Below are 17,361 nucleotides of genomic sequence, written 5' to 3' on the forward strand. Positions count from 1 at the left end.
TGGGTCACATAATTAAACTCTGTCTTTAGCTGGACGGTGGTGGCACACACCTTTACTCTCAGGCAGAGGCAGGCAGATTTCTGAGTTTGAGACCAGCCTGGTCTACAGAGTGAGTTCCAGGACAGCCAGGGCTACACAGAGAATCTCTGTCTCGAAAAAACCAAAAACAAAAAAACAACAACAAAAAATAAACCAACCCGAAAAACATCAAAAACTCTGTCTTTAAATATATGTGTATATCAGAAACGGGCCTGGAATAGTTATGTTTCTACCCGATTAGGAAAGGGCTGATTGTGATTGAAACTCTGCTGATGTCAGAGTATTTCCACCTGGAAAATACCCCAGGTCTGACTTCTGCCCTTCACCCTGGTCCAGTTCTGCAGCCCCATGCGGCTTGGCACCAGGTGCCAGCTAGTTATGGACTTGTCATCTGAGCTGATGATTTTGTGGGACTATTTTTAAGTTCAGCTCCTTGGACTACACCCCACCCCCAGTTCTGCTACTGGTTGCCTGCCTCTGCCTGCATCTCCTAGAATGCTGATTGGCAGTTAGGGCTGGGGTGGGGGCTGGGAAAACTGTTATAAAGCATAAAGGGCTGAGCAAGCAGCTGTCACCCAGAGCTCTTGTGTCCCCTGCCACCATGGCCACCCACCGCCTAGTAATGGTTCGCCATGGTGAGAGCTTATGGAACCAAGAGAACCGTTTCTGTGGCTGGTTTGATGCAGAACTGAGTGAGAAAGGTGCAGAGGAGGCCAAGCGGGGGGCCATTGCTATCAAGGATGCCAAGATAGAGTTTGACATCTGCTACACATCGGTGCTGAAGCGGGCTATCCGCACCCTCTGGACCATCCTGGATGTTACGGACCAAATGTGGGTGCCTGTGGTGCGTACCTGGCGCCTCAATGAGCGGCACTATGGTGGCCTCACTGGCCTCAATAAGGCTGAGACGGCTGCAAAGCACGGGGAGGAGCAGGTGAAGATCTGGAGGCGTTCCTTTGACACCCCACCACCACCCATGGATGAGAAACACAACTACTACACCTCCATCAGCAAGGTGGGCCAGATGCTGGGAAGCCATAAGGTTGAGAGCCCAGGTGGGAGGGCTACCCGGTAAACAAACAGAAATGTTCCTGTGCCCTTGTCCCCAGGACCGGCGCTATGCAGGCTTGAAGCCTGGGGAGCTGCCTACCTGTGAGAGCCTCAAGGACACCATTGCTCGGGCCTTGCCCTTCTGGAATGAGGAGATCGCACCTAAGATTAAGGCTGGCCAGAGAGTGCTTATTGCAGCCCATGGGAACAGCCTTCGAGGCGTTGTGAAACATCTGGAAGGTGAGGCCCACTCCACTCTCAGGAAAGATGTGAGACAGAAACACTGAGGTTGATTTGCTTCAAGTTACTTTACAGATGTCAGGGTTTCAAAAGTTGATTGAGGTAAGAGTTTTGGAATACTTTGTTGTTCCATTTCCAGCATGCAGCCAGCACAGCACAACTGAGGCACCCCACAGGAGCTGATTATAGGTAGAACAGGCTTCGGGCACCCACTGGAGAAAAGGGCCAGAGCTCTCGGTCGGCATCAATACCAAGTATTGGCTTGCTGCTGAACCAAGCCACTTTGAGCTGTTATAAAACTCTTGGTATCGCTCCTATTGCTGCCTGTATTTCTTCTTTTTCTCTCAAGATAGTCTATGTACAAAGTGCCCTGAATTTGAGGCCCTTTTGCCTCAGGTGTGGGCTACAATACATAGTCCATCCACCCACATAAAGCTGAACCATGTGTTCCCCAACTCCTCATGCTTCTCTAGGCAAAAAAGCAGCAGAGATGTGGAGCTACTTAAAAGTCTTAGGTCTGTAGTGGTGCTCCTAACTAAAAAGCTAGGGCTGGTAGACTGGCCTGGAGGAGGCGGGGAGGGGCATATCGGTGTAGGGAGGTTACCAATTACGGTCTTATATTAGATTCTGGATAACCTTTAGACTTGGTGGGATCCTAAGAAAGTGTTCGGGTGTGATCCTAGCAGCAACATGAGGGTGCCGCCCCTGCCCTTCCTCCCTGGGCTGTGTTCAGGGAAAGAGGAACATGGGGTGTGCCCGGGAAACAGTCCCAGGTCCTCCTGGTTGGTAGGGGTGGGGTGGCAACAGCAAAGGTTGAGCTGCTATTCCAGGCAGGGGCTGCAGTAGCAGGCAGCGGGTCAGATTTCCCGTTCCTCTCCAGTTCAGAATTTAGAAGCTCTAGAAACCAAATGTCATTCTTCTAAACCCTCTTTAGCCTGGCCAATTCACACAGGGCTAAGAGCATGCACATGGCCCCTCCAGTCACAGCTATTCACGGAGGATGTTCTTGTCTTTCTGTTCTGGCTACTTCTGTAGCTAGGTTTCCCTTAACCTTTAGGTACATTTTTGTGGCCTTGCTCTCAGGGATGGGCTAACTGGCAGCAACTGAATACCACAAAGGCCATTCTGTATTAATTGTTCCTCTGCTTCAGGGATGTCAGACCAGGCCATCATGGAACTGAACCTGCCCACTGGAATCCCCATTGTGTATGAGCTGGACCAGCAACTGAAGCCCACCAAGCCCATGAGGTTCCTGGGAGACGAAGAGACAGTTCGGAAGGCCATGGAAGCTGTTGCTGCCCAGGGAAAGGCAAAGTGAGGGTGGACGGGGCAATAAAGCTACTTCTGTACAGTGCCAAGTTTAGTATGGCCAGGCTTGGTCTACTCAGGTCAACTAATTAGTCACAGGACCTCCTAGGTCCAGGATTATAGCTATCCCCAAGTCACCTTGTACAGAGGCAGAAGCCCAGCACCCATCCCAGGCTCTTGGGGAGAATCAGGACCTTGCATGCCCTTTGTAGTGTGACCAACCCTGTAAGTGGCTCTGAAGCTATAGAACTACTTGGTTCTATGAGGGACAAAAGCAATGGGATCCAGCCTTCTCCCCGAGGAACAGGAAGTACAGCTCCTGGCTAGCTTCCTTCAGGGTGGCTTTGTGCTATCCCAGTAACCTCTTAAGTGGCATGCTAAGTGTACCTTCAGGTCAGGACAAATCTATTGGCTAAGCCTGCAACAGCTTCCTCTCCTAGGGCCTCCATAGCCTGTTATTACCATGCCTAAAGGACAGGCAGAAGATGGGGAGGGAGTAGGCTTGACAACTGCCTGAGGTCAGGGCCTTCCTTGTGCATCTCCACTCAGGCTGCCAGTGGGTAAGTCTGGGAGTCAAGCATGTCCATTCAGCATCTCCAGGCAGACGAGTGCTGGACCATGTTGCAGAGGTTCCAAACTGAAATGCACGAAGGCTCCAACATCAGTTACCTCATTTATACACCCATTGACGCTGGCTGTCCAGGAGCTGTGAAGACCACACTGGACTTGTGACCTTGAACGCAGGGATCCCCCTGCCTCTGCCTCATGAGTGCTGAGATTACGGGCATGCACCACCATGCCTGCTTGATTATACTTCCTGTAGGAGGCTAAACAGAGTCTGTCTGAGGGCACATATGTGTACACACACATGTACACACTCAGGTACGATGCAAATACAGAGCCTTGGATTTCTTCCCCATTCAGGTCACAAATGGGGCAGATGGGCTGTGGGCCTCACTGCACTGCTTAGATTCGTTTATCAGACAGATGGGCTAAGCCAGGGTACAGGCCGCAACAGATGAAACACATGATGCATGTCTTTGATTTTGCACATTCCCAGAGATGGAAGCTTGGTCATCCCATCCCTCTTTCCCACAGCACAGACACAGGGAAACCTCTGGTGAGAAAACCTCCCTGCTGTCAAAAATGTCATGTCTACTCTGACTTTGGTCAAGATTTCCCTAAAAGCAATTCTCTTTTAAGTTCACAATTCCCAAGGACCTTTCTAAACAGCTGCAGCTACCACCCTTAGAAGCCACCCAGAAAGAAAGGCAAACGTATACTGTGGCCCCAGATGTCCCTGCTCTGACTCCAATGTCTCTGTGCTACTGTCCTTGGACAGAGGTCATCCAGAGCTGGTCACAGGTTAAGCTTGGCTCAATATGCCATTCCCACCAGGGTCAAGTGTAAGGCTGGCAGAGGGCTTAGAGGCTGCATTAAGCATTTAGGGGAGCAGTGGGATACTGCTACATCTCGGGTAACAGGAGCACTCAAGGCAGAGGAAGCCTTGTCCTCATTGAAGTTCCATTCCTGGAAGAGTGCCACACATGTGACTCTTAAGCCTCCTCCTTAGGCAACAAGGAAGCCACTTGTGGTGGAGAAGGAAGCCAGGCCTCAGCCTCACTCTAGGAGCTCCACGTAGTTGGCAGGAAACATGCCAAAGTGGCCATCAGGCCCATAGCCTCGCCACCAGCCTTCATCAATCACCTCGATGCCCGTGATTAGGTTCTCAGGGTCAAAGGAGATCTCTGTGTCGTCAGCTGCAGGAAGGGAAGTCAAAGCATGGCATCTCAGGGCCTCGCCACACCCCTCGCCCGCCCCCAGGGAGGCCTGCTTTTCCTGCTGTAAAGGTCAGAAACCGCTGACATTCAGCCAGAAGTCAATGTGACAAACTGCTGTGGCCAGCTCTCCAGAGAACGCCTGTAGAAGGCAGCACCACAGCCCCCAGCCCACCCCCCAGGAAGGCTGGGAGCATTATCCAGGCCTCACATCTCTAGTCAGACCTACAAGGTCTATAGTAAAGATGGCTATAGGGACTCTTGCCCGTGGATGGTGAGCAGCTAACTGTAGGCTCCAAGGCCATTCTCCTGAGGGCTTTCCATCTCACATCTTTTCTTTCAGATGTCTTCTAGAGCTGATCTCTATGAAGCCCCTAGACACATGTTTGTCCCCTAACCTCAGGTTCTGTGCCCTGTGACGGTCAGGTGGGGGATCTTACCTGCCTGGTAGTCATACAAGGCCCGGGCACACAGCCCTTGTCCGCTAAGGCCCTGGCTCTGCATGTAGTTGTCAATGTGTCCAGAGCCAGCCCCTTGCTGCTGTACCTGCAAGAATTTGAGAAAGACAGCATCACTCCTGCCTCAGCCTTCTCCTGAGGTCAGATTAAGCTGGGGGCTGAGGCTAGGGCCCAGAGTACAGGAGAGTTTGGGGGCCTGATATGTGCAGCACAGCTCTCGCTTCAAAGGCACAGATGCCCAAGGCAGCACACACTGCAAGGAACTCTGGGCATCTCAACACCAAGCAAGCAGGAGCACTGGCTCACACATCCCGAAGGATAGCACAGCTCCAAGTCCAACAAGAACACACTGGCAAGCTGCTTCCTACCATGTTCAAGGCCTGAATTCTATCATCCATGCCACAGAACAGAATGATGCTGTGCATGGTTACAACCCTGCCGTGTCCAGCGCTCCCTAGCTGAAGGCCATACAGATCTTGCCAATAAGAAGCAGTAAAGGGGCTGGAGAGACAGTCCAGTAGCTAAGAGCACTTGGGGCCCTTGCAGAGGACCTGGGTTTGGTTCTCAGAACACACATGGAAGCTCACAACTGTAACTCTAGTTCTAGGGCATCTAATACTCTCTTCTGGCCTCCATAGGCATCACACACACACACACATGTATGCAGGCCAAATGCTCATATATATATAAAATAGATAGAAAACAGTTATAAAGAAAAAAAAACCTATCCCTAGTACCCTAAAATATGCCACAGGAAACTCAGACCTATGTCTATACCCCCGCCCCCCATTAGGGACCCACCAGTGGTGGTTCCTCGTAGAGGGTGTCCTGCTCTGGGGGTACTTCATAAGTAGGTTCTTCTTCTGTCTGGGCTGAAGACAGAATGTTAGGTGCCAGCTCCTCACAGACACCTACAGCAAAGGACATAGCAGGTTGTGACCTTCTTCCAACAACACTCTCCCTCTCAAGCACACTCCCCCTCGACCCCCCAGGGTATGCAAGGACTGTTACAAAGGTCTTGCCTGCTGCAGGCTGGGAGACAGGAGAAGTGGGCTCTCGGCCATAGGAGGCTTCTGGTTGAGTGAGCTGCTTCTGCAGGAACGGGCTCCTCAGCTTGCCTGAAAAATCCAGCAATTACCTCATGTATCACTCTGACACACCACCTGCAGTCTACAGACCTGCCTAGATGTATCTGAAGTAGGGCCTGGCTATAGGTAAAGACCCCAGAGTGTGAGACTATGTGATAAATCTGTGAGCCACAGATTATCTGCAGAGTCCTATGATCTTTAGTAGTCAAGAGTGGTGTAGAACGGTTATATGGCAGGACATGAGGGGACACCTGGACTCTAGGTGGCTCTCCTTACTCATTTATCCTTTGTCACCCTTTAATACATGCATTGGAGGCCCCTGTATGGGACTTTGGTATCCCCTCAGTCCACCCTGCTGTGTGGCAGGCCCAGAGGAGGTCTTACCTGGCTGAGTGCTCGAGACAGAAGTGGTGGACATAGCCCTTTCTTTCTGCTTGAAAATCTCTCGTGGGTGTGGGGCCTGCTGCCCAGCAGACTCCTGGGAGAAGCACAGAAGCATGCCTTGACCCGACTGCTCCTACCTCAGAAAGCGGGCCCTCAAACTCTGTTAAGAATGTGTGGGGTGGGGTAGCATGGGGAAGCAGAGGAGCTGACAGGGCCTCTCCTCAGAGCTTCTGTCCTGGCTTTCCCCACTAGGTTCTCTGACGTGCAGAGATGCACCTCAGGATAAGCCTTCAAACCAAGATCAAGGATTTGACCAAGTGGCCAAGACAGATCCAAACCAGCAAGCTCCCAGGTCCATGAAGGGAAGTCTCAAAACTCACCCATTCCTGTCTGTTCCTTGAAAGTGCTTCTTGCTCCGGCTCACCTGTCCTGCTGGAAGGGCTGGAGTTAGAGGAGCTGAGGCTGCTCAGCAGCTCCTCATGCTGTTCCCTCAGTGGCCCCGCCTCTCAGAACAGGTGAGCACCTAGGGACAGCTGTAACCACCTGCCCCAGTGAAGGGGGGCTAACCTCGGAGGTCCAACTGATCTGTGCTGTTCCTGGTAGAGCTGCTCACGGCGGGCAGCCTCCTGTAGCTCTCGTTCACGGCGCTCCTCCTCCAGCCGCTGCCGCTCCTCTTCAGCGCGCCGCTTCTCCTCCAGGCGGCGGTTCTCCTCTTCCTTCTGCAGGGGAACTGCTCACTCAGCCATGTGTGGCCAGCCCCCGAGCCTCAGCCCCTGCCAGGGACTTGGTCCCTAAAGGGCCGTGGTCAAGGAAGGGATACTACAGCCCATCATGCCTGTGACTTAACTTACACACGCCTGGTTTAATTAGCTGGAAAGGATAACGCCTAGCAGGATGCCGGTCAGTGTGCCTACTACTGCAGTACTCACCTCAGCTTTGGCCCAGAAGTTGTCCTTGCCAACTCTCTTGATCTCAGATATGGCATTGGTCTTCTGGTACACAGAGCCCTAGAGACAACATAGTACAAGCTAGAGGTCTGACGCCATGTGGAAGGTCACGCATGTGATGAGGCAGGGTAAAGGGGATTTGCTAGCTCTAGAGAGCACGTGAAGGCTACTAGGACTGCACCTGGTAGGCTCAAGGAATCCTGGCCTATCACCCACGAGGAGACACAGCAAAATGTTCAGAAAAAAAGTCTAGGAGCATCCAATAGGCTGAGGCAGAAGGTTCTTGAGTTCAAGGCCAGCCTGGCCTATAGAGCAAGCCCCTGTCTCAAAAAACCAAAACAAGAGCTGGAAAGATGGCTCAGCTGCTAAGACCATTTACTGTTCTCACAGAGGACCAGGTTCAGTTCGTAGCACCCACACGGGGGAGTAGCCTCTTTAACTCCAGTTCTGGAGGATCCTGCATCCTTTTCTGTTCTCTGCAGGCACAGTACACATGTAGTGCACATACATATATGCAGGCAAAATACCCACACACATAAAATAAAAATAAAATACATCTGAAAAACAAAAGCCCAGAGAAACCACACAGCAAGGGCATGGCACCCTGAGAACACTGTGTATATGTGCAAACGTGTGTCTCTGGTGGAGACTGGTCCATGTTGATGGGCACAGGAAAGGATTCTTATCCTAGAATCCTGGCAGCTCTAAAGCAGGCTGCTCCTATGACAGCTGACAACATCCAGGAGAGTCACCATGGATCCCAACTGTATGACTAAGAAATGGTTTGCAGCCATGAGCTCCATGTGATGCCAGAAATGCATGCCTGTGTGGTTTCAGGCTCCATAATAAAGTCACCAGACATCCTCCACAATGGCTACTACCAGGGACCATCCAAGTCATGCAGACACTATAGCTCTTGTAGACTGTCTCAGCTGTAGACAGTGCTGAAGGACCTTTGCCAAGCCAGTGGGGCTAGTGCCTACCAGGGCTTAGGATTACCATCTAGAAATGCCACGCAGGAGGAATTAGTTACCTAGACATTAGAAACTATATTTCTGGTCTGCTCTCAGGCATGGAGAAAGGTAATGGGTGGGCAGCACTCACCACTGGGGCCTGAGGCCCTACATCCTGAAAGCAGCTGGTTTCCTTATGGAAGCTGTAGTTGGCCCCAGAGGCCTTGGCAACCTTCTCCATGATGCACTCAGGCTCCACATCCTCCTCAGCCCGTGCATTGATGGTCACATGGGCACCCTAGAGCAGAAACAGCACTTAGAGCATAGGCTTTACAGGTTGAGAAGACAGGCCAAAATCCTACTTGTCCACACAGCAAAGGCCCCAGGTGTGGATATTATATAGCTCCTGACACCAGGCCCCATACTCTTCAGCTGCGGATGTTATACAGTTCCTGCTGAGTTCACACCAGGCCCATCTCCCCAGCCGTGGATGTTATATATAGTTCCTGACACCATGGCCCCACAGTCTCCAGTGGTGGGTGTTATGTAATTCCTGCTGAGTTCAATACCTGCTCAGGCACCTTCCATTTGTCCCTTTCCTGGTAGCTGACCTCTGACCTCAGTAACTGTTATCACACATCTAACACTCTTGAAAGCTCACTGAAGATGTAAGCCTCAGCAGCAGAGTACTTGTCTAGCTAGCACATGAGAAGATGTCTTTGATCTCAGCACTGCAAAAACCTTAAAACTTAATTAAAAGGTTAGAAGCTTCTGTCACCCACCAGATGGAAGGACTAAGGTATGTCTAAACTCATGTAGCAGAAACTGAAGTCAGTCTCAAGTCTTCTTGCCAGGAATCAAGGAAATGCAAAAAGTCAGCTGAAAACTGAGTTATAAATTGATAAAAAAAAAAAATGTCTTGGAAATTGGAAAAAATTACAGCTGTAGCATGAGTGACAATGGTTGTAATAACGGGCAGGGAAGGAATGCATCAGAAGATACATGGGGCGGGACATCAGAGGACACATGGGGCTCAGAAGGTACATGGGGCAGGGGCATCAGAAGTATATGTGGGGCAAGGCATTGGCAGCTTGTTCCTTCCTCCAAGTCTTGCTGCTGTTTAAACACCCCTCCCCCTTGTTTGCTTTTAGTTTTATGAGACAAGAGGCCTCACTGAACAGCCCTAGCTGGCCTGGAACCCAAAGAATCTGCCTGCCTTAGCCTTCTGAATGGTGGAATTAAAGACTGGAGTCACTATACCATGTGCTGCTAAAGCATTCAGACAGAGCAATGGTAACAAAACAGAATCCAGGGCTCCGCCCCCCACACTCCGTCAGTGCTGGAGTGGTCCTTACCTTACCCACACTGACGCCAGCTAGAGGTGGCTCTGCCCATACTCTGCTATACAGACAGAACATTAGTTACTACCCTGCTCCTGATTCCAATCCCTTTCCAGTTCACTTGAACCAAGAATCTATAGTACTGCAAGGCCCCCTGGAGGGCTTGGCTCAGCTCCTACCTTCAGGAAGTTGGCCATGGTGCTGACATGGTTGGCACATGCTCCTTTCCGCACATCATTCACACCCTCGCCTGTCTGCAACACAAGCACAAACTGCATGAACCAGGCCTCCTCCAAAGTCACTTCCTGGCCTGTATTTCCCAGGAACCCAACTTCCTTTCCTAAGCGATACTTCCTAGTCCCTACTCCCCACTCCCAGCCAAAGCCAAAGCCATTCTCCCAAATGAGTCACATAGATGAGATCAGTCCTCGTACTTTCCAAGGAGCTGCTGGCTTCCCATGTGGGAATATTTCTCACACATCCCTGATCCCCAACTAGGGGAACATATTCTGTTGGAGCTCCTATCTCTATACTCCCACCCAATGCTCCTCAGCCCCTCTGCTCCATCAGAAGGGAAAGGGACAGGGTGGAGACTTTTTGTAATCATTTCTATTCCATTCTGCAGGAAACCATTCTGGGCTTGGAGTGTGAATTCCAAGCAAAGCTGTCTATTCCTTGGTTCACAATGATGAACAGTCAATGATTCATCCATTTACACCGATCAGGTCTGTTGACCTACTGAGTGGTGTCTGTTCCCAAGGTTTAGTCAAAGGAATGCACACGAGGGACTTCCCCAATGGCATCAGAGGAGCTGAATTCACATACCCAGTTGATGAGGACAAACTTGGGCAGGCCGGAGTTGGGGTCCTTCACCCTGCAGAAGGCGTACATCACCTTCCCGCTGTTGAGCTCCTCCACCAGCTCCTCCAGGCCTCCCTCTGCAGAGTCACAGGAAGGCTCAGGGGCAGCCTGCATGCCTGCCCACTGGTGCCTGGGGCACTTCTACATCATAGCTCACCCCACCTGCCTCAGAATCATTCTGGGATCCAGGTTTAAAACCAAACTCCTAAGGATGGAGAGCAGCTCAATGGTAGAGTGCCTGGCTAGCATGTATCAGGTCCTTGTTCATTCTCCAGTACCATCAAATAATAAGCAAATAAACAAATGAATTTATAACCAGACTGTTGGGCCTCAGCCCCACTCAGCTGGTTTAGCAGAGTTCTGACCAGCATGTTCGGTGACTTTTTGTTTCTACCCACAATAGGTTTTGTTTTTTAAGTCACTTCTCTAAACTGAGAAGGGAACTACAATTTTTTCTTAATAAATTGCTATTTTTACTATATTGTACCTTTTCTTCTTTCTCTCTTTTCTTTCTTTTTTTTTTTTCAAGATTTATTTTATTTTATGGGTATGAGTACATTGTAACTGTACAGACGGCCATGAGCTATCATGTGTGTGGCTGCTGGGAATTGAACTCAGGACCTCTGCTGGCCCACTCACTCGGATCCTGCTCACTCTGGGCCCACTCACCCTGGCGTAATTCACTGTAGGTGTCTTCAGACACACCAGAAGAGGGCGTCAGATTTCATTACGGGTGGTTCTGAGCCACCATGTGGTTGCTGGGATTCGAACTCAGGACCTTCAGAAGAGCGTGCTCTTACCCGCTGAGCCACCTCGCTAGCCCTCTTTTCTTTTTTTAAAGCTTTTGTGAGAGGTCTTTCTGGTTGTCCTGGAACACTCTTTGTAGACAGGCTGGCCTCAAATTAACAGACATCCTCCTGCCTCTGTCTTCTATGTGCCCATTAAAGGTGTGTGCCACTATGCCTGCATATCACGAGATTTCTGTGACAATTTTACCAAGGAAGGCCTGGGACAATAGGCCTACTAATGTTCCCTTGTCACAAACTACATATCCACTCAGACTCCAGGACCACCAGAGTCAGACTTTTTTGGAACATTCCAAAGATGAACAACTAGCTCATCTCTCACATTCTTGCCTGGGGTCAGGATGAGCTGCTTGCCCTAAGCTACTCTTGCTGACACTGTGCTTCACTCTCTAGAAGCCAGGTCAGGCATTGCAGCTACAGGGCTCCATAGAACCTAGGGCAGTCAGCATTCTGACGAGCAACGGAGTCCTGCTTGTGCCGTCAGGAAGCTAGGAATGCTGATATCTGCAACTGGCAGGTACCTACCATGTCACATGAAATGACCATTTGGTGGCAATTCTAGAAAGAGGATGTATCAGCAGGAATGGCTCACAGTGGAAAGGGACCTTTCTATCAACAATAGTAACTAAAATCACACTCTCATTTGCCTGAGCAGGGAGCATGTTCTGGGCATCCACTTGGAGCTAGGAGTAGAGGATGGCTAGGAAGGCCCCGCCACAGTCATGCCAGTCTCAAGCAAAGGGAAGAATCAAGGGTTTCAGCTGACAGGTCTGTCTCATACCTCAGGCATCTCTGGATCAGCTGACTTGGCAGTTTATCCCTATAGCGGATCAAAGTATTTCTTCTGTATCTCTGCACAGACTCTGTGACCACCAAATCAAGGTCCTCATGACCACTTGTAGCAGTGCTGCCTCTCCTTAATGAGGGCCAGGTCCTTGGATGTAGTTTCCCAAGACCAGAGCAGGACAGAATCAGAGAACATATTGTGGGTCTTCACCTGCACCAGCTTCAAGGCTGGCATGCTTAATGTGCAGTACCCTGGACAAGGGCTGCCTGTGAGTTGGAAAGCAGGCTGTTTCTTAGCTAGCAGTACTGCGCTGGCCCAGCCAGAGATGAAGGTTTTCACTAACAAAGATGTGAACTGCATCAGTGTGTCATGGATGACATGGCCCTGGTCCTGGTTGATGCTGGTCCTCATTCAGATTAGTAGACCTTAATGGAGCCAACTTGGCAAAAAGTCTGCAGGAAAACTCAACTGGGGAAGGGTCACTGTAGCTGAGCTGGAGGAAGGAGATGGCTGTGTAGCTGAGTCCTCTTTCTGCTCCCGTGATGGCCTGAACATCAGCTGTGGTGGCCCAGAGTTAGTCACATTTCTCCCTATGTCACCTCACTATGATACTGTTGTTTGGGTTCATACTCACCCCCTGTGCCAGCCACACGGATGTCATTGCTGTTGCCTTCATAGGTAAAAAGAGCCCTGCAAGGAAACACAAGTGGGCTCAGTGACCAGCACTCAGGGCTCCGTGCCTCCTCTGCACCTACCACAGCCAGCACGCACAAGCTGCTCTGCATTGCCAGAGGCTACTCAACAGCTACTCTGAGGCTAGCTACAAGACTTACTATGAGAAAGCCATGGGGACAGGGAAGGACATACATGTACATATACTTTGGGGAGGATATAAGTGGGAAAGTTAAGTGCTCTTTCTACACTAGTGAATAAAATACTCAGCTGGCTTTCAGGCACATAAATTTCAAAAGACAAAAGATGTCTTCATATTCCCAAAACCAAACACCTAAAGGAACAGGAAGGAAAAAGGTGCATTGGGTACTCCTGGGTGTGTATCTGCCCTGTCTTCTGTAGCCTGAGGATAGAGCAGCAGGGCTTCCTGTCTTGACATTCTCCTGGCAAACATGCACTTTACCAGGCAGATATAGCAACAGAAAGTAGACGATGACATAACACTGAGTTCCAGTTAAGACCACAGAGCCACCAAGCTTCTAATGGACAGCTGCCCAGAGGCATGATTTCCATCTAGCGGAGCCTTAACTTGATGTGCTAACCCAAAGTTGGGTGTGTAGAACTATTCTTAAGTCTCTGGAGATGATTTTGGCTTATACACTTGTTCTCTAGAAGTAGTGAGGAAACAAAATGAGTCTGGGCTATAGAAGTCATTGACCAGAATGAAGGTTACTGAAGGAGACCAACCCTGAAGAAGTGGTCCTCTTCAGGTTCACTGTACCTGAGGCACAACACAGGGCCCTGACATTAGCACGAATCTTGCACCAACTCTAACAACCCTAGCAAGGTTGACAGGCATGAGGTACAGGGACTGATCCAAGTGAAAGCAAATCTGTCTGTTGTCTCTTGGCCCAAGAGGCAGGTGGACAGAAGCTCTAGACTAAGTTCTAAGAGGTTGTCAGTGCTGTGATCAGGGACATGTCCAGAGAGTCAGTGAGGCAGGGCTGCAGACAGGAGACGCTGCTTCTCAGAACAGAGGCATCTCCAAAATGAAGCCCCAAGCCAAATGGGACAGTGACTTGGGAGGCACATGTGATACTCGGGCCTGAGTTGGTAGAGCACTCTGGAAGAAACAAATCTTTCTCTTGGTGATGAGCCCTGGTAGTCATGGCAGGGGGACAAGAAGAAGCAGAAGACAGAAAAGCCTTCCTGCTTGGTGTCTGGGATGTAGACCTCCAACCTCACCTCACGCTCTCTTGTCCTCTATTTGAAATCACCTTCAGGAATGTTTTTCAGTTCAAGTTAGGCACAGTGGTATATGCTTGGTAATCCCAGCAACAGGAGTCAGGGATGGGGGCACAGGCAGGTAGATCACAAGTTCAAGGCCAGCCTGGACTATAAAGTACTAGCATGAGGACAAGAGAGGTTCATCCCTAGTTCCCATTTACAAGTCAGGCAGTGTTTATAGCCACAGTGCTGGTGAGGCAGACAGATAGACCCTGGAGCTTCCTGGCTACCAGTCTAGCAGAATGAGACCCTATCCAGAAAGAATGAAAGGCTGGGAAGTTGGCTCAGTGGCTAAGAGCCCTTTCTTCTCTTGCAGAGGTCCCAGGTTTGGCCATCACTTACATTGGAAGACATCCCTGTCTGTAAATTCAGTTCCAGGGGAACCCACACCCTCTTCTGGCTTCCGGAGGCACCTGGCATGCACAAGGTACATACACGTATATGTGGACAAACATTTTACACATAAATCTTTAAAAAAAAAAACTATCACTGACCTCTGGCCTCCACACACACTTACACCCTTGTGAAGGTATCTGTACACGTACACTTACACATACACATATCACCCCAAAATAAAATTTCCAGTTCAGAGATTTTTTTTCTTACCTTCAACAGAGCCCCCACCCCTTCTTTTAAATCAGTGTGAACAAAGGATGGTACACTGGGCTGTGTACAGCAAGAAAGCACCTTACCATCCAGTCACTCTCCAGGTATGTGTCTGCTGACAGGACTGCAATTATGAACAATCTCTACAAGGTCTGATCCATGGAACTTACCTTCCATATACCTGATGCTAATGTGCAGTCAGGGGCTGAAGTATACAGAGTGTAATAGGAACCAGTGGTCATGCCAAGCTCTTTGGGAGGAGGCTGAAGCCAGATTATAGATGAGAGACTAAAGCTATGGTTGGGTCGACAGTGCCATGGTGCAACTCTGTGTGTAACCTTTTGTGACTACCAAACTGAAGACTACCTCTTTTTTTTTTTAAAAATATTTATTTATTATTATACAGAAGTACACTGTTGCTGACTTCAGATGCACCAGAAGAGGGCATGGGATCTCATTATGGGTGGTTGTGAGCCACCATGTGGTTGCTGGAATTTGAACTCAGGACCTCCGAAAGAGCAGTTAGTGCTTTTAACAGCTGAGCCATCTTGCCGGCCCCCAGACTACCTCTTTTTGACAGTCTCTTTTTCTGCATGGCTTAATCCAACCATCAAAACATATGACAGCTAGGCACAAGGGATAGAAACAGGTCTACCTGACTATGGTAGGGAAGAGATAAAGAACACACACACACACACACACACAGGCACACGCACATGCAAATGCACACACATACACAGAGTCCATAAGGGTTCCCAGTATGTGTCTTATTTGTATCACAAGGAAATGAAACTGGGAGAGAGGACAAAGTGACTATAACTTTAGTTTCAGGGGACTCCACACTCTTTTCTGGCTTCTGAAGGCTCCAGGCATGCATGTGGTCCATGTACTAGGAATTCAGGAGGACTCTCTGAGAAGACAACACCAGCATTGAGACATGAAGGACAAGAAGCAATCAAGATGATGTATAAGTATGTTCCATGCAGGGGAAGCAGCAAGATCAGAGGTTCTGTCTGATGAGGAACTAGTTTGCAATTTTGAGGAAGAGACTCTGTTATAAGGGTGGTCAATAGGTGTGGCCGGGGTAGTAAGCAGGAGGGGCAACAGGAACCAGGTCAGACACAGCAAGAGTCTGGGCTTTACTTAAAGTGCAACAGGAAGTCACTACATCTATGGGCAGGGAAGTTAAGATGGCCCAGATATTCTCTCAGCTAACAGGTGGGGACCTGCCACAAAAGCTTGCTGAGTAACTACTGAAATGGCTGTGACAGTGAGGGTGGAGGCCAGAGGCTCGTCCAACTGGAGTGGCAGCACGGTCTGCATGTAGTACTGTAGGAAGCTGGGCAGCAGCATGGCTGCTGGGGCAGATGAACACTGTATGGGGAAAGAGCAGGCTCTGCAACCTCAGAAGGTACAATGGGTGGATGAGGCAGGCAGGACAATGTCAGGCCAAAGTAGAGCAGATGATTCTAGTAGGTGGCTCAATGTGTGCTCTGGAGACAGACACAGGTGAGATCATGGCCAACCTGGTCTACACAGCGAGTTCCAGGCTAGTCAGAGCTACATAGTCTCAAAAGCAAGCAAGCAAGCTAGCTAGCTAGGTCAGTGAAGAGTTAAAAGCATGGGTGAAGTGTACTGCTAGCTAGGTGGTGAGGTATCACTCCTCAAACAGTGATGGTTCCTGAGAAGACTAGAGGGCCAAAAGATAAAGAGGAGAGACAACACAGCAGAATCCTGCAATAGGGGAAGTCTCGAGGGAAGACAACACAGGCAAACTCAGTATGGCGCCTCTCAGTGCTGATCACAGGGTAGTGGTACCAGAACTCCAAAGTCCAGTTTGTATTCCCCAGAATTTGTTCATCTGCTATATTCATATTTCTCAGAAAGTGAAGCACTAAAAACTGGCTAATGGAAGTATGTTAAGTAAATGGAAAGTGAAAGAGAATTACTATGGACTGGTATGTATGCAGCAGAAAGCTGAAGAGGGCTCAGCAGGGTCACTGCAGAAACTTCAGATCCTAGTTCACAGTATTGTAATGCCCGAGTAAAAAGCATTGCAGGATGAAACCTACACACTGATAGCCTAGCAGAGGATGTGGAGGCTTTTCTCAAACAGGCGACAGGATCCCATTTTCAGTCCTCTTTCTATAATTCAGAACCGTGATGTAAGAGAACCAGCGACCCAGACATCTTACATCCTTGACTGAGCTCTCTGAGCTCATGACCTCAACCCCACTGCTTATGCCTCTTTCTAGGCCTATTCCTGAACTCAGGGTTTAAAAGACATGGTTTCCGCCTTCTAGGGAGTTGGGGAACTGCGCGGGACCCCTTTGTCCATGGAAGTCCCAGAAATGCAAAGAGCCCGGCGAAAAGAAAGCACAACCAGATAGAGACCTTCAAAAGACTCCCAGGGCAGAATCGACCACTAGGTGGCAGGGGAGAGACCTAGGGTACTCGCTGGGGGACAGCAGTGGCGAGGGTGAGGTAGCATCTCATTAAGCTTCAGGAAGGTGAACAGGTGATCCTGCAATACTACGGCCACTCCGCGACCTCCACCTTCCCTCGGCGACTCTCCGGCCCCGCCTTGCTGCCTACCAGTCGGTCGGGGATTTCTCGTTGACCACGCGCACGTAGGCCTCCTGCAGCGCCGGCCCGTTCCGGCTCAGGTTCACCGCCATGGCACGCCCCACGGTCCCAGCGAAGTAGCCGCTTCAGCTTTCTGCCGGCCTCCAGTGACGGCCGGAAGCCCCGCCCCGG

The 17,361-nt window shown here is 50.0% G+C and overlaps 2 protein-coding genes across 3 annotated transcripts; one reads left to right on the forward strand and one right to left on the reverse strand.

Annotated features, from left to right (window-relative positions):
• The first annotated feature begins 537 nt into the window (after positions 1–537).
• Pgam2 (phosphoglycerate mutase 2) lies at positions 538–2,687 on the forward strand. Its single transcript, XM_031339807.1, has 3 exons — positions 538–1,054; positions 1,149–1,329; positions 2,481–2,687. The coding sequence occupies exons 1-3, from the start codon at positions 641–643 to the stop codon at positions 2,645–2,647; spliced, it is 762 nt and encodes a 253-aa protein (XP_031195667.1). The 5' UTR covers positions 538–640; the 3' UTR covers positions 2,648–2,687.
• An 896-nt stretch (positions 2,688–3,583) lies between these two features.
• Dbnl (drebrin like) lies at positions 3,584–17,355 on the reverse strand. 2 transcript variants are annotated; one of them, XM_031339806.1, is made up of 13 exons: positions 17,200–17,355; positions 12,674–12,729; positions 10,411–10,523; positions 9,765–9,839; positions 8,397–8,543; positions 7,275–7,352; positions 6,913–7,064; positions 6,726–6,774; positions 6,346–6,439; positions 5,896–5,991; positions 5,675–5,784; positions 4,856–4,961; positions 3,584–4,397 (listed from the first exon to the last, which is right to left on the reverse strand). In XM_031339806.1, exons 1-13 carry the CDS (start codon positions 17,280–17,282, stop codon positions 4,258–4,260), a joined length of 1,299 nt encoding a protein of 432 aa, XP_031195666.1. In that variant the 5' UTR covers positions 17,283–17,355; the 3' UTR covers positions 3,584–4,257. The 2 variants fall into 2 exon arrangements, with proteins under 2 accessions (XP_031195666.1, XP_031195665.1); XM_031339805.1 differs by having other exon boundaries at positions 6,726–6,777.
• Positions 17,356–17,361: the final 6 nt, after the last annotated feature.

The sequence above is a fragment of the Mastomys coucha genome, unplaced genomic scaffold (genome assembly GCF_008632895.1).
Source record: "Mastomys coucha isolate ucsf_1 unplaced genomic scaffold, UCSF_Mcou_1 pScaffold22, whole genome shotgun sequence".
Lineage (NCBI taxonomy): Eukaryota > Metazoa > Chordata > Mammalia > Rodentia > Muridae > Mastomys > Mastomys coucha.